The 17137-nt window shown below is 33.1% G+C and overlaps 1 protein-coding gene across 2 annotated transcripts in view; it reads left to right on the top strand.

The window, feature by feature from the left end:
• Positions 1 to 17137, top strand: part of Nrk (Nik related kinase) — a 121917-nt gene that overhangs the window by 61645 nt on the left and 43135 nt on the right. For both annotated transcript variants that reach the window (XM_040283837.2, XM_040283828.2), the window contains exons 5-10: positions 2455 to 2580; positions 6020 to 6130; positions 7605 to 7695; positions 10289 to 10419; positions 12558 to 12612; positions 16603 to 16681. In XM_040283837.2, the coding sequence (XP_040139771.2) occupies positions 2455 to 2580; positions 6020 to 6130; positions 7605 to 7695; positions 10289 to 10419; positions 12558 to 12612; positions 16603 to 16681 (593 nt within the window). The remainder of the gene's footprint in view (positions 1 to 2454; positions 2581 to 6019; positions 6131 to 7604; positions 7696 to 10288; positions 10420 to 12557; positions 12613 to 16602; positions 16682 to 17137) is intronic.

The raw sequence follows: 17137 nt of genomic DNA, 5'->3' as shown, positions 1-17137 counted from the left end.
TACATAGATGATGCTTAGGGAGAGACAATTGCTTCTTATTTTATTTCACTATAACATATGTACTGGGAATGGAGAGTGCTGATGTTTGTAGATTAAGGAAAAAAGTAGACAGAATTTCTCAGTTCTGATAGAACTCTAATTCAAACAAGAGGTCAAGTAATAAAAGATTTTGTAATAATAGCTTGTATTTATTCATTTTTATTCTGAATATCTCAAATAATTTCACATATTTTATCCCATTTGGCCCCACTAACTTGACATTCCATGGAAATAGGTAATGGTCACCATCTTCCTTTAAAAAAAAAAGTAAAATGAACTTTGGAGAGATTTAAGTGAGAATTTCCTACTCTCAAATCAGTGCTAAATCCTAACTGTCCTAATGCCCATGGTAGGTGCTCTTTTCTGACTGATGCCATACTGTACTGTCTTATGCTATAGCTGTCTTGTGAAAGTATGTGTTTTACTTGAGTGATCTCATCCAGACAGAAGGCTTCAATTATCGCTATACAGATCATTCTTAAAGGCAATACCTGTAGGCCTGATCCCAGCAACTGAGCATTAGACCTATATGTCTGTTCTATGCACTCTTATTCAGCAATAAAAATAAACAGAATTTGCTTATTGATATAGATAAATGTGTTTTACATATTCATAAAATGAATTGAAAAAATAGAATAATATTAACTTGTTTAGATTTAAAATAAATGTCATGTATAATATATAAATATAAACATGTATCTTTTCATAATATCTTTATCTAGTCATTCCTCTATTGTATCAGCATATACAACTCTCTGAAATAATTTATACTATAAACTGCTAAAATGATTGGGGGAAAGATTTAGTGAGAATAGACCACTTATATATCTTGCTCCATATACATGTACCACCGCTGTGATTAGGAAAATAAAGTATTTTAAACATTTTTAAAAGATTAGTAGAGAAAAAAAACAGTGCCTCTAAAATGTAAAAATTACAGACTAATAAATACAGTGTGATACTGGATATCCACATATAAAAGAATTAAGATGGGCCCTACTTTATAAAAAAAAATTACTCAAAGTGGATTAGAGATCTAAATGTGGGAGCTAAAGTAGTAAAATACTTAGAAGAGAACACAAGGGTAAATCTTTGTGACCTTTGGTTTGGCAATAGATCTTTAGATATGACACCAAAAGTACAAACAACAAAATAAGAAACCATCAATTTGGAATTCATAAAAATTAACTTTTGTGGCTCAATGTACAGTATCAAGAAAGTTTAAGGAAACTCAGAGAATGGGAGAAATATTTGCAAATTGTGTATTTGATAAAGTACTTGTGTCTACAATATATGAAGAGCCCTTAAAAATTTAATGTTGAAAAGAAAACCCAACTTTTAAAAAAAGGCAAAGAATTTTTATAGACATTTCTCAAAGAATATATACAATGGATAATAAGCACATGAAAATATTTTCAATATCATCAGCCATCAGGTTATAATATATCAAAACCACAATGACATACCATGGTCCACCCACTAGAGTGGTTATAATAAAAAAAGAGAAAATAACAAGTGTTGGTAAAGGTATGGAGTAATTGGAACCCCCTTCATATGTTGCTGTTGGGAATTTAAAATGGCACAGCCACTTTGGAAAATAGTTTGGAATTTCTTCAAATATTCAACAAAGTTATCATTTGATTGAGGAATTTCTCTCCCTAGATATATACCCAAGAGAAATGAAAACATCTATTGACCCCAAAATTTGACATAAATCTCATAGAAGCATTAATCACAATGCCAAAAGGTATAAATTTAACCCAAATGTCTGGCAATTAATGAATGATAAACCCAAAAGAATGAAATACTAATACCTGGTACAACATGGACAAACTTTATAAAAAGCCTAGTAATAAAAGACCACATATTGTATTGTTTCATTTATATGAAATATCCAGTTTATAAACAGAAAGTAGATTGGTGGTTGATTAGAACTAAGGTATGTGTTGGGTAGAATTTGGGGGTGATAACTAAAATGTATGTAATTTCAGTGTGATAAAAATGTTCTAAAATTGAGTGTGATGATTGTACAACTCTGTAAATATACTAAAAATCACAGAATTTTATACTTTAAATGAGTGAACAGTAGGGCACATGAATTGTATCTCAATAAAACTATCTTAAAAGAAACTAAAATGGTATCACTCCATTCAATGAAAACTTTATATAATGGTCAGTGCTGACGGGCCATGGAACACTGAGAACTGCTGAATTGATAAGAGATCATGGACTTACCCTTTTTCTCTCAAATTTCAAGTTAACCAGATATCTCCATTCACTGTTAATTCTAGCTGAGATTTTATTATGTAGGATAAAATTGGTTGCATAGGATTTTCAATTGTGAATCTCCTATAGAGATCAATAGTCATTGGATTGCATGGCTTTGAAGCTTTGTTGACTCTTTTTATTCTATAGGATGAGGAAGAGGATCTCAGGACTGAACTCAACCTTCTGAGGAAGTACTCTTTCCACAAAAACATTGTGTCTTTCTATGGTGCATTTTTCAAACTGAGTCCTCCTGGCCACAGGCACCAACTTTGGGTATGTTTTTAATTACCCTGATCTTATTCAATAAGAAAAGTTTTACTCAAGGATATACATTTTCATAAGCTAAAATGTTATTTCTGGGCATCTACTGGAAAAGCTAAGCAGTCAGCTACTCAAGGTAGTACGGCAAAATATACTCTGATGAATGGAGATGAGCATGATAAAGTATGGGAAAATAACTTCTGTGACTGGCAAGAGCTAATTCAGAAGGGTGAGGGAGGACTTGAATGAACACTGGAAATATCTAACAAATATTTTGAAATGCAGCTTGATTGCTTTTAATTTTAAATAATTTCCATTGTGCTGTTGAAGCTTCCTAATGAATTATAATATAGTTAATGGAGAAGGATCATTTCTCACTAGCAGTCAACAAGAGCATAAAGAGTGCATTTTAAATGTTTGCAAAATATATGTATACTTGAGTAAATTACTTCCTAGAAATTATTTTCTAAGGGTTAGATGACTTCTCTTCTTAGCCATGGCTGGGGTATCACAAATTCTGGATTAATAAAATATAAATTCTAGAGGCTAGTTAGACCATATGTTAACTAGGCCATAGCTACAAGAATATTTGATCCCTTCTACTGTATTATAAAGAAAATGAGCTTTCAATGATATCTTTATTAAAAATGGAATATTTAGAACATAATTGGAGTCATTGTATATATGAGCTCTATACTTTCTACATTTTCATTTACAGTTCTAGTCAGTAATTGCACTTGTTTGTTTGAAAATAGTGACTTAAACTTTTCAGGATCTTCAAGTGTCAATGGATGATTCTATTGCATTCTATATAATGAACTTGAGGAGTAGGACAGTGAATACTATAAATTTTCAGCTGGGGGTTGAATTGAAACAGTGATTCTCAAAACTTAGCATGCATCAGAATCTTCTGGTCAGCCATAAAAAACACAGAATGCTGGAGGACACTCACAGGGATTCTGATTCTATAGATTAGGGATGTGTGTAAAATTTGTACTTTCTAATAAGTTTATAGATGATGTTAATGTTGCTGCTGAGCGCCACACTCTGAGAATCACCAAATTTAGAGATCTTCTATTTTTTTTGGAGTATTTACTTATTTTTATTTTTTTTCTCTTTTTTATTATTATTAGTTGTTCAAAACATCACAAACCTCTTGACATATCATATTTCATACATTTGATTCAAGCAGATTATGAACTCCCATTTTTACCCCGTATACATATTGCAGATTCAAATCGGTTCCACATCCACTTTTTTACATACTGCCATACTAGTGTCTGTTGTATTCTGTTGCCTTTCCTATCCTCTACTATACCCCCTCCCCTTCCCTCCCCTCCCCTCCCCTCCCATCTTCTCTCCCTACCCCATCTACTGTAATTCATTTATCTCTCTTGTTTTTCCCCCTTTCCCCTCACTTTCTCTTATATGTAATTTTTTATAACAATGAGGGTCTCCTTCCTTTACCATGCAATTTCCCTTCTCTCTCTCTTTCCCTCCCCCATCTCGATCCTGTTTAATGGTGATCTTCTTCTCATGCTCTTCCTCCCTAAACTCTATTTTCTTCCAAATGTCCAGTTAACTCAAATCTTCTATTTGCTGACAATTCTCATAGACATTTTAGTAAATTTTAGTCACAGCTTTAGTGGTTACTTTTTTCCATATACCATTTGTCCTTTCATATATTTTTCTGTATAAATTTTTTCCTCTTGACATTATGGCAAACTATCAGAAATGTTGTAGTATCCTTATTGGATATGCATTACTAGTACTCAATTCATTCAGTCATTCAATATACATTCATTGAAAAATCACCTATTTTCCAGGCATTCTTCTAGATGCTGGGGATACAATGGTAAGCTGAATAGACTTGACCCTGGACAACTGTAGCTTACAGTCTACTTGCAAAGACCAATGTTAATCATATATTCACAAAAATAAATGTCTACTTAGAAGGAAAATAACATGATTACATTTGGGTGGAAAACAAAGGAACCTAAATTAAGCTGAGGAAAGAGGAACTTTTCCTTGAGGAAATAAAAGCTTGAACTGCTATCTGAAAGATGAGAAAGCATTTAATGCATAAATTATTTGTGGGATCACTAACACTTTATAACCCATGTAAATCAGAAAATAAGTAAATAGATAATTGCCATTTATAAAGTATATGAGCCAAGCACTGTGCTTACAAGGCTGGAAAATGATTGTAATATCTCACATTCCTCTAATAATTGAGATCTTCTCACATAACATTAGAAAGATCTTTAGGGTCTAAGGTGAACAACTTTAATTAAGATCTGTCATAGTTCAAAATGATCCCCTTTTCTTTTATTACCATTCTGTATATGTTGTGCCCACATGAAAATCAACCTTTTTGTTACTTTATCTGCATTGTTGATTTCATTTGGCTATCCCTCTCCTCTTTTGAGGAGCGCATATTCAGGTCAAAGACATTTAAGTCAAAGACATACAGTGGTAAACAACTATAACATTAATGTTTCCAAAGGCAATAAGCCAGATTGTTTTGAATATTCAGGGTTTTATTTTTATCCTTTTGTTTTTGTTCATTTATAGTGACAAATTGCCTATAGATTTAAAAAAAAGACATTTTTGCTGCTTTGATAAAATAGTTTTGACATAGGCAGTGATGTATAAACCTGTACTTAAAAGAAAAGTTTTGTAGGTTCATTATAATAGTCATATTCTCCTTCATATTGGTCTCTCCTCTAGTTAACCAATATTATTAAATGTAGTTTATTCATTGGATACTCAATTCATTGGTCACCAAAATAAATTTCCTGAGAAATTGTGTGTATTAAAAGAAAGTCAGAATTAATATTTTCAAAGATGTTAGTCTTATTTCCTTGGCAGGAATCCCATTTGGAAGTAATTATCCTACAGGAATTCAATAGAAAAATTTTCCCTTTAAGTTATAGCTGCCTGTATCTTGGAGAAAATAAACTGGAATTTGAAAACATAAATAAAACAATGACAACTAAACTTAGTCTTGATATGGAAATGTAAATTCTTTTGACCCTCCACATCTTACTTCAATTCAAACCAAACTGTTATCTCTATTATCCTTTCCACTTAAGGTTCACCTAGGTTTGTCCCTTTCGCAAGCTTATTTCCAAGGCCATTATTCATTCTGTTTTCCATAAACCTAATGTTCTTTTTCTAAGAATTTCCAAACATTATCTATGATTCAAGGATTATTTTAAATTCCTCCTCCTGGTTAACTATCTCTGAGATGATAACTGGCTTCTCTCCCTCCACAAATTCTTTCTAATTCCACTAGTCTTTGGAGTTTTCCACCTGACAATTGAGCCAGGTTTGCAGTGCCTTAATCTCTAAACATTACATACAGATACAAGCCATATGTACTGGAACTCTCAAGATATTTTCACAGAATTACTTTTTAATTCTTTATACTTTCTTAACTTCCCCACAGATGGTGATGGAGTTATGTGCAGCAGGCTCAGTCACTGATGTAGTGAGGATGACAAAAAATCAGAGTTTAAAAGAAGACTGGATTGCTTATATCTGCAGAGAAATCCTTCAGGTATGCCTTCATATAATCATTTTTTTTGATCTTGAAAGAACTTGAGAAAAATATGCAGATGTACCTTATACCTCCTATCTGATTGTTTAAGAGTGTTTAACCTAACTTATGGTTCAGGGAACCTAAGAAGACCAGAAAACTTTGGAGAAACCAAACGTTGAGATAATGTCCCTCAACTTTAAGGTACATCACAAAATGGGTTAACAATGCTTTGCAAATCATGGTCTTTAATAGTTTTGTCAGATTCATACCACTGTGTTAAATTATCAGGGAAATGACAACTGGGATTATCTATTATGTTGATTTTAGAGCTATTTCTAAAAAGCCATAGCACTATCATCATAGATTAAGATGAAGGTGAGTCAGAAGTCACTGATCTACAGAAAATCTGCACCCATCTTTTTCCAGACAGATATCATCTTTGAATACTGTCCCACATTTCTTTTCTTTATTTCTAATACACAGTTGGATGAAGGCAATAATATTCTTGGTCTACCAGTCTCATTTTTTAGTGTGTGACTTAAGTGTTTAGGGTCAGAGAAGAAGATGTGAATGGAACCGAACAGTACCACTCTACATTGTTTGAATATACTTTCTGCGATTTTGGTTGGATTCACTTGTGATGTTAGTGTAAATGGTTATGAGTGCAAACTCTTGACTGAGTTGTAATTCCATCTCACCTACGTTAGCCATGTGATCTTAAGTCAATTATATAATTTCTCCAAGTCTCTTTCCTTGGGTGTAGTATAGGGTGATATTGGCACGATCCTCAAATGGTTGCCTTAAGGATTTAACAATTTACTCTGTTTAAAGTACTTTGCAAAATGTCTGGCAAAGAATAAGGGCTCAATAATTTTTCACTGTTTTTATTTTTACTTCTATTATTACCTCCCAGTTACTGTCTGGAGCAGTCTCACTGCAGCCTAATACTGCATACCATATCATGGTTTAGCCAGGTCACGGGTTAGTTTTAGTGGTGAGTGGGTTGAAGCCAGCACGGTAAGCCAACACAAATTGCAAATGCTTTAAAATGAATTTCCATATTACCTCAAATTCTCAGCCTACAAGGCTGACTTGAAAATATTTTGGACTAAACAAATGGTTGGATGAGGAATAGAGCAAAACTATGGCTGAGCTCTGATAAAGTTAGTATGTCCAGGTCTTTACTGTTATGGTTAGTTGGAAATATGGAGGTTAGAAAGGAAGGTAAAGTGACCCAATGTATACAAACATTACTTCTTGGTGTTCTTTTTCTTTCATGGGTGTCCTGATTTATTTTCCTTTCCTTATAGCCAAAAGTAGAATTTCTGGGAATTGCTTGTATTAATTCCAGCCTAAAGAAAGAATTTTGCCTGACACATCAACTCTGGGCCATTTTTCTTACCAAAAATTTTCTCCAAAATACTAATAATAGTACCAGAAAAGAGTAAAATATGTACTAATGTGACTTTCTTTTTAACACATATGCATACAGGGCTTGGCTCACCTTCATGCACACCGAGTAATTCACCGGGACATCAAAGGTCAGAATGTGCTACTGACTCATAATGCTGAAGTAAAACTGGGTAAGTTTCTTCTTGCAATATTTAAGGTGAGGATCAAAACATTTTATATAGAAAATTCCTTTAGGTTAACTGTGCTCTTTATCACTAAAAATATCCTCTACTTAGTTGAGCTGAGATTCCCTTGCCTAGAAAAATAAATCAAATTTTAAAATTTTGTTTGGAAGGAAAGGTGGGGAAAATAAAAAGGATGTTACCAACCACTTCTTTGAACTAATATTGAATAAAATCTCCTAAATTATAATGGGGATTACTTTTGGGTCAATGTTTTACCATCTATTAGAGATACCTATTATTTTCATTTCAACAATTAAATGGAGGATTTACCATGTGTGAATTTCTGTGTGATTGGCAGGAATTTCAAAAATTACACATCACAGAGCCATGTTTTCTCAAAAATACCAAAGAATTTTTAAATTACTTAAGCATGAGTTGTTTCTTTGCATTTTCCCTCAATTATTTAAAGAAAATATGTCATTTGGAAGTGAAGCTCTAATAATATCCAAATCAAATTCAGAATTAGATATCAAAGGACAGAAAGTCCCTAGCTTATTATTTTAGGAATTAGAATGGCATAATTCATTTGAAAAAAATATATATATATAGTCTCACAGGTAATAGGGAACAATAATATATTATAACTTTTAATATTTAAAAAAACACTGATGGTTGGTTTTTCAATAATACCACATAAATTAAGTCAGTACTACATAATGGCAGATAACCTCATTAATTCATTGATATAAAACATAAGTATTGTATTTTTTAATTATATCAACTCTTTTTTATCATGTATCTTAATATGACCTTAAGATATTTTCCATTTTCTTGCTAAACAAATAGAATCTGCATAGAGACTTTGGTAATTCATTGAAAACAGTTTTTAAATGGATTTTGTGGAAAAGTATGAAGTAATAATTGTTCTTGAAATAAGTGAAAGTAGTTTCCAGAAAATGTATCATTATTTTTCTACTTAAAAGTTACAAAGCTAGAAGCACAATTTTAAGAAACTGCATTAAAGCACATAAGAGGCATTATAGATTTCAAGTTCAATCGCCCAGGATGTATATACCACCATAAGGCTAAGCATTATGTTCATGAGTACAGCAACACTTCCCTAAGCTTGGGTCAAGTTGATTGCCAGTCCAACCATTTACAACACAGAAGAGAAATTGTTAAGTGAAAAAAAAATCACTAAAATATTGGTTCACTCTGGTGGAGTGCTGGATTCAAATTTAATCAGGCTTATTACACACATAATTCTCTCAAAACTTGTTTTAGATTTCTCAGATCCTCACATACTTTTAAAAACAACATCTTATGAGAAGTTTCCAGAAGGCAAACCTAATGATAGGCAAAGGAAGTGATGGAAATGAAAGAGACACAAAAATAAGTATATTGTGGTTGCAATTGATCAATAATCTTCACATTTCAAGCCTTAATGTTATTAAGGAAAAGGTTAAACTATGACATTGTTGAGGTTTCTACTATACCCTTCATCTTAATTTTAACTTTCTCTTTCTATTTTCCCCTTTTCTTCTATTCATCACTCTTTCTTCTAATCTTTTCTCCTTTGATTTTCTCCCCAAGAATGTACACCATATATATCAGCTAATGGCTATCACAGGTTATTTCTTTGCCATTAAAGTTGGCCATTAAGGATAGTGGAAATGCTAAGCTCCAAGTTAAACTATTTCTTTAAAAAATTATAATGAGATTTTGCAGCACCCAATGGTGGTCTTCACAATATGAACGTGTGTTCGTGTTCTTGTTAGACCTTTCTTAAACTGTCTTGAACTATCAGGGTTTTCTTTTCCTTTTTCTTTTCTTTCTCTAAATTCTTCAAGCTGTTTTTCAGTCAATTTTGTTCACCATCATCTAGATTCCTGGAAACCATTCTAAATTAGAAAATCTACTTCATTTTTCATCCCTGTCTTATTTTTTCTGGAATAAATAACCCTGGTCTACTTCAGCCTATTTTCTGTCTGTTTCTGAGGATACCATACTAAATATTTTCTTCTAATGTATCCCACAGATGAATAGGAGACTAAACTTTCATAGCCTAAGTTAAGATATATGTACCACAGTAAATATTTGCATCTGATTCAGAAAATTTGTGTAAGCATTTAAACTAAATTCCAGAAGAAAACTCAATTTTCTTTATCATTGACATTAGGACGTCCTAATGTCATGAGTGAGAGCTTCCTAAACAACTACTAATATGTTTTACATTTCTTAGATGATGCTTATATTGTTATTCTTCCTCTAGCTTGGTGGCAGGTCCAAGTACTACATATGTTATCACTTCAGAGGTTCAGGGTGTACCAGTGGAACTTTATTTTTAATATTCATGGTAAACATACAGCCAAACCTACTGTAGATTTATAATAGCACTACTGAGTCTCATTCCAACATAAATAGCAGCAAAAGCTTATTTCCCAGTATTCCTGGAGTAGAATTCATGGTAAAGTTTTCGGAGCTGGAATGAAAATCTGTTACCCATTGTGGCTTTTGTATTGGCTTTCCAAGTTAAAGCAATAACTTATTGAGCTTTTTGTTCCTGATTAATTATTTTGACATATGCTGAATTTTGCAGTGGATTTTGGAGTGAGTGCCCAGGTGAGCAGAACTAATGGACGAAGAAATAGCTTCATTGGGACACCATACTGGATGGCACCTGAAGTGATTAACTGTGATGAGGACCCAAGACGCTCCTATGATTACAGAGTGAGTATAAGGATTCAGATATTGGGAATCAAAATTTGGAAAGGATTTTTGATGAACATTTAATGATAAAATATAATAGGAAAAAGCAGGCAGCTCCTCCCTTCACATTAACTCTAAGAGGAAAAACTAGCCTCTATTTCCCTATGTGGTTTTATAGTATATGTGAAAATAATATTTTCTATGAATGTAGAAAAAAGTAGACAATTGGGAGTTATTCAAATTTGAGGGGGAATGTCTAGTTCATGTTGCATGCAACTACTTCGTTAAAAATATTATATTATGTGGCTTTATATGGAACTTTAACATCCAGGGACAGAGGATATTTTAAACTTAAAAATGAATAAATGTAAAGCCAATTATTAATCTGCACAATAACTTAGCTCCAAAAAGAAAAAAAAACAGATAATTTGATTACTCAGGGTAACAGAGAAAACCTTTGGCATGTTGTTCACTTCCAAAACCACAGAGAATCAGTGGAATAGTCGAATTAAGTAACAATTTGTGCTATTTATTAAAATTTCCACTGAAACTGCAATTTGGACAATATACATCTATGTACACATTTCAAAAGGCTGATGTGGAAAGAAGGAAAACTCTCCATTTGCTATAGACTGGAAAAACCCCACTCACTCTCCACATCATAAGTCATCCAAACAATTCATTGTGGTCTCCCTGTGTGGAACCTAGTGCTCAAAACTTGAAGTTGATTAATCTAAGTTTCATCCCTTTTCCATTTCTTTGAATGCCCTCTGCTTGATCTGCAAAGTAATTATTTACTGAGCATTTATAACATATTCAGTGCTATATTAGGATCTGTGGAGACTACGGAACCATTAGTTCTTCAAGTGACTTGCTATAAAAATAGAGCTTTATACCTGTATATTTTGATAACCTTCCAAGAATTTTTACCTGCATTAACTATTTATTTTTATATTTTTGCCCTATTTAGTCAAATTAATACTTCTTAGAATATCACAACTGAAGTGTGAAGAACTATAAACCATGGGGAAATCATGTCAGATTCAGTTTTCCCATATACATGTATGAAAACAACACAGTGAATCCCACCATCATGTACATCCCTAAGAAAGGGATCATAACTAGAATATGATATATTCCATGGTTGTATAATTATATCAAAATTAATTCTAATGTCGTGTATAACTAAAAAGAACCAACAAAAAAAGACTGAAAGAAAGAACCATAAACAAGGATTCCAAAACTTCATTGACCTCATTTAGGAGTCATTCAGCTATTGTACTGTAGCCCTGTGACCTTTCCATACTCTGAAAAACAAAGTACAGTTCATAGTGGTCAGAACAATTTCTATAGGCCTCATGATAATTACAGCTTAAGTTTAATATATTCCAGGAACAGCTGAAATGTATATTTACACATATAAATATATTAATAATTTATATACACTATGTAATTTATAAACTAGTACACATATTTATATTATATGTAATATTTTATATTATATATTTAATATAGAAGCTGTTAATTATAATTATGTTTAACATAAAGTGTATTTATATATGTTAAATGTGTGTATACATATGTATACACACACATACACAAGTCTTATGAAATGGGTCCTATTATAATCACCATTTTATATACAGAGAAATTGAGGTTCAGAGAATTAAATCATTTGCTATAGATCACACAGCCTGTGGATCTGTGTATTAGATCTTCTTTACAGTGAGTTCCTTTTGATATTTCAGGTAAGGCAACACTAGCAGTACACCCAAGAAGAACTTTTCCTCCACTGAACCTCATTCCATCATATCAGCCTGTTGTGTTGAGGGTCTAACTGGAGATCAAGCTCAGATAATGTCTTCCTATGATATTAATTTATAATGAAGCTTCATTATATAAAAACTATGAAATGGCTCTGGTGTTGACAACATCCACCATCAGCCAAAGATTAAGATTCTTAATATTACCAGTTTTCCATATATATATATATATATAAATATATATATTTATATATATTACCTTTATTGATTAATTTGTTTTTATGCAGTGCTGAAGATCAAATGCATGCTTCACATGTGCTAACCAAGTGAGCTTCAATTCCAGCCCCCAATTTCCCATTTTATGTTACATATTTTTTGTCATCTTTTCCTTTGCAGAGTGATGTATGGTCTGTTGGAATCACTGCTATTGAAATGGCTGAAGGTGCTCCACGTGAGTAAAAATGTTTGATATTTGTTAAAGGCTAGGGAAACATACTGTACAAACTTGATTCTCTGGAAGAAAATGATATTGCCACTTGTACTATTCAGGTTTACTGAACACACAGGTGTCACACTACATTCCAAACTATTAATGGTAGCCTTTTCAGTGATTACTAAATGCTTTTGTCATAATTGCTGAATTTGGATACATAAAACTAGCTTGTGATTTTCTTTCTTATACCTTATTTAGGCTGACTGAGTGCTGTTTCAGTTTAGCCTCACAGTATTTGGTTCTGACTGTCCTGAGCAACCCAAAACAAAGGCATCCCAATCTATATTTACTGATGGAATATTTAGGTTCTAGAATGTTTATGGTCACACTGTACTAGTGCTAAAGGCTAGGATAGTTGAAAAAATCCACCAGTGGATCATTGAAATTGAACCAATCCTCAACAGAATTGGAAATTAAGTATTTTTCCCCTTTGGAGGCAATTCAACTCACTTATTTCCTCCCTTCAGCTACCCCAAAACCCTTGATAATTTCATCTTATATTCCCCACCTCCCCATCATTTAAATTACTTAGTGACATGCCATCCTCTCAAGGCACTGTTTCTGGTAGGAAAATGAAATGTGAACTTGAGTGTAAATGATTGATATTCATCTAGAGCATGGCTCCATAACATTTGCTGTCCTCAGTATTTAAATCCAAAGGTATAAAATGATAATGCATTCCTGGTATTGTTGTGACAGGAGTGAGGAAATGCGTTCAGGGATGTGTGGGGTAGGGGCTTTGCTTCCTCTTCTCCAAGCAGATCTAATATGCTCCCACATTCCTACATGCTCCATCTGCACAGCATCTACCTGCCAAGCTTAATAAATTTGGATTAACATTGTGTTTCAAGGACAATGGGAGTTTCAAGTAGAAATAGTGGTAACATAGTTTTTGAATTTCTGATATTCCTTGGAATACCAAAAAGGGGCTGAATAAAAGCTAGGACAGTTGTGAAGATCTGTTTCCTACTGTTTCTGTTTTAATGCCCTCCAAACTGCAAAGAACCTAAGTTGGATGAATAAAAAATTAATGATGGAGGGAGCTTGAGTTGTGGCTCAGTGGTAGAGTGCTTACCTAGCACATGTGAGGCAGTGGGTTCAATCATCAGCACCACATTAAAAAATAAATAAAATTAATAAAGGTGTCCAAAAAATTTTTTTAAATATTAATGTTGAAAAATATTAAAATGCAAAACTTGCATATACAAAAATTTTTATAAATATTAATGATGGAAAATATTAAAATGCAAAACTTACATATGGCACACATATAAAATTGAAACTGTAGAGATGCAAATTATTCCTTATCATCCCCTAATGATTTCTGTTTGGAAAACATGCTTAGATTATGTTAGATTGTGAAGCACCAGACTGCTTTTCCTCCTCCCACTTCTCTTATACTTCCTCCTCCTCAATCTCTCTTCTCTCTGTCCCTTTCTCTCTCCTTAAATGCAGAGTATGACATTTCATATAAGTATTGCATGAATTTGGTTAGGATACATAAATGTATCAAATAGTCATGCAAGAGACATGTCTGCATCTTTTTTCCCATTGTTTCTGAGTACTCTTCACAAAGTCTTTCATTTGAGAAAGAAAATGAAATATATTTGTCTTAAATATTAAATCATGGGGAAAAAGCAATAAGCAAACTTACAGAGGAAGTACAGAGAAGTCTTGCATAGAATATGCAAATGGAAAGCTTCTTGCAAAAGACCAGTGAGGACCAGAAGATTCATAACCCACACGGACAGAAAATAAGGTCACTATGCCTGGATAAATATGTGTAGTGTTGGATCTTTGATCCTGAACAACTCTAGATAGGCACTCCACTAAAATTTTTCTTTCATCACCCTCCTTTACTGCCTGGAGCATTAACTTTGCATGAAAGTGATTTTCATGAATTTAATTGTAGCAATCCTCCAAGTTCTGATAATAATAATTTCAGAAGGAATGGCTATGAAAAGCGACAGTTATCTGATAACAAAATGATTTCCCTCTGTTCTTTGGTAAGTCTTTCCCAGAGAAATAAGAGTAAGAATAAATTCTCAATGAAAAAATTCTATTAAGGACTTTAGTGAAGAGAAGAACCGGACTCTTGCATACCAGGACTACCTTCAGTCCTTAGTTTCTGGGTAGCAATTCAAACAATATTGGGGCCTTTAAACCAAGGCCAGAATATTGCTAGTAGTCAACTAATGTTGAAGATATATTCTTATTATTATTATAGATGTACATCTTTTCCTGAAAGAGAATCAGGACAGGGTTATCTTCCCTTTCTTGTCAAGTCTACATCAGCAAATTTACCTTAATCTCCTACTGTATCTTTCCCAATTTTAGCATTTTTCTTGATATTATATAAAATAATTTTTAATATTTTCAATCATACTTGTTTAGTGTCTGACTTCTATTCCTTGCCATGTCCCTCCCGCATGCCCTATGTCAATCTTTTCCTGAACACCTCATGATTCAAATTTACCTCTGACCTTTCAAGAGGCTCATTTCTTCAGTATTCAGAAGTCTTCGGATCTCAACATGTGTTAGGAATAAACTGCATTATTTAACCTAATTTAAACTAAGAGAAGTTTAATATGTGCCCAACCCCTTAAGAGACGTGTTTTTAAAAGAAGGTTTGCTGTTTCAAAGGAATGGGCCTCTAAATGGTGAACATTTAAGCAGTGTTATGAGATATGTGCTGGTGGGGGGGACTTACTGACATTCCTAAAATTAGGCCACATAGGAAACCATGCACAGCTGCTGTTGACATAGCTCTTTTACCCACCCTATGCTCCATTCTTTTGTGACTTTTTTCTTTCCATTGGAAAAAAGGCTTGCCTGCCCTATGTGCTAACTCTTGACCTCCGAAGATGTTGTCAGTTGACTGAATGTTGCTCAAATGTTAATAAATGACAACTGTTTAATATTGTACAAACTCATAATATGTTTAAAGGACAGGATTGGGTGACTGATTGGACTCAGTAAAAGAATTAAAAGAGCCAAATATGACCCTGATATTTTTGGCTTGGTGCTAATTCTGCCCTCAATTATAAGCCTGAACCTTCTATTTATTTATACTCATGTAATTGAGAACAAAGCTTGAACTTTGAACAATTGCCTTTATATCACCCTAGTAAAATAATTCTAGTGAGAGTTTTTTTCCCCTAATATTGAGAGGTCTGTTTGACACTGTAGGTTTTCTAAGGAATGCATTTTGGGAGAGGAAGGATGATTCTATTAAGAATTGTTCATATCAAACTGTCCTCACATGAATGACATGCTTGTAGTGTTAGATGACATTTACATTAATGGTCTCTGTTGGGGAAGTTTTGCACTGCCAGCTTTCTTTAATCAAAACACAAGAGGAAATAAGTGAAGTGAGACACATATTTTAACACTTATGGAAAAACCCAGAATTCCCAAACCAATGAGGTAATTAATTTATATAGCTCATATCGGAATAGGCTTTTCTTTATATGCCATGTGTATGAAAAAGAATGAGAGTCCAGTAATTTGGCACAGATATGAAATGCCAGATAAAGTTTTTATTATAATATTAATAGTTAACATTTATTAAATACCTACTACATACCAGACAGTTTCATTCTTTAACTACATATTCTACTTTTACGATTATAAATACCTACATTGAGGGAACAAGGGATTGTATTTATCCCTACTTTTAATTAACTTTTCTAATGTAGATCAACCACACATTTCAAAATTCTTATCTAATTGAATTTATTATTTGTCACACCCAGTAATATGAAATTTTGGAATCTTATATAATACAATGTGTTACAATGAACTCTACCTTTAATTTTTTTGTATGCACTCATCCCTTAATGCCTAACAGGATATGTGAAAGAACTCTGAGAATCCCCTCCCAAATGAAGAGTAGGCTTTGTTGGTACCCTCTTTATTCTTTCTAAACCTATCTGTTTCCCTTTGCAGCTCTGTGTAACCTTCAGCCTTTGGAAGCCCTCTTCGTTATTTTGCGGGAATCTGCTCCCACTGTCAAATCCAGTGGATGGTAAAGATAAATGTGTTAATCTTCTAAATATATTGACACAATATTTTTTGTATAGCAAAGTTTTTATTCATTCTATCAATCCTGTTTCACCAAAGAGATAGCCAGACAGCTAGAAATAAATAATATCCTTCAGAATATGATGATCACATTACTGTTCTGTCATTAATGGGCATTTTTCATTTGTTTCCCCAAATGCTAACCATTTGTGAAGTTTCTCACTGTGCCTATTTAGGCAGTGAGTGACTGTGCTATACAGCCCTTTTGGATGGCCCATGAAACAAAAGAGGATTTATAGATCTACAGCAGAGGACTTGTTCCTTCAGAGTGGTAGTGGACAGCTAAACTTGGAAATTCTTCTCTAAGAAGCTGTTGACCTAGTACCTTAAGCTTTTGCTTTATTTTCAGTATTTATTGCTTTTCCTGATTGAAATGGTAACTATGATTTGATTGTTGACA

Source organism: Ictidomys tridecemlineatus, chromosome X, assembly GCF_052094955.1.
Source record: "Ictidomys tridecemlineatus isolate mIctTri1 chromosome X, mIctTri1.hap1, whole genome shotgun sequence".
Lineage (NCBI taxonomy): Eukaryota > Metazoa > Chordata > Mammalia > Rodentia > Sciuridae > Ictidomys > Ictidomys tridecemlineatus.
Note: the sequence above shows the minus strand (reverse complement) of the source record. Positions and strands in the feature narration are given on the sequence as shown.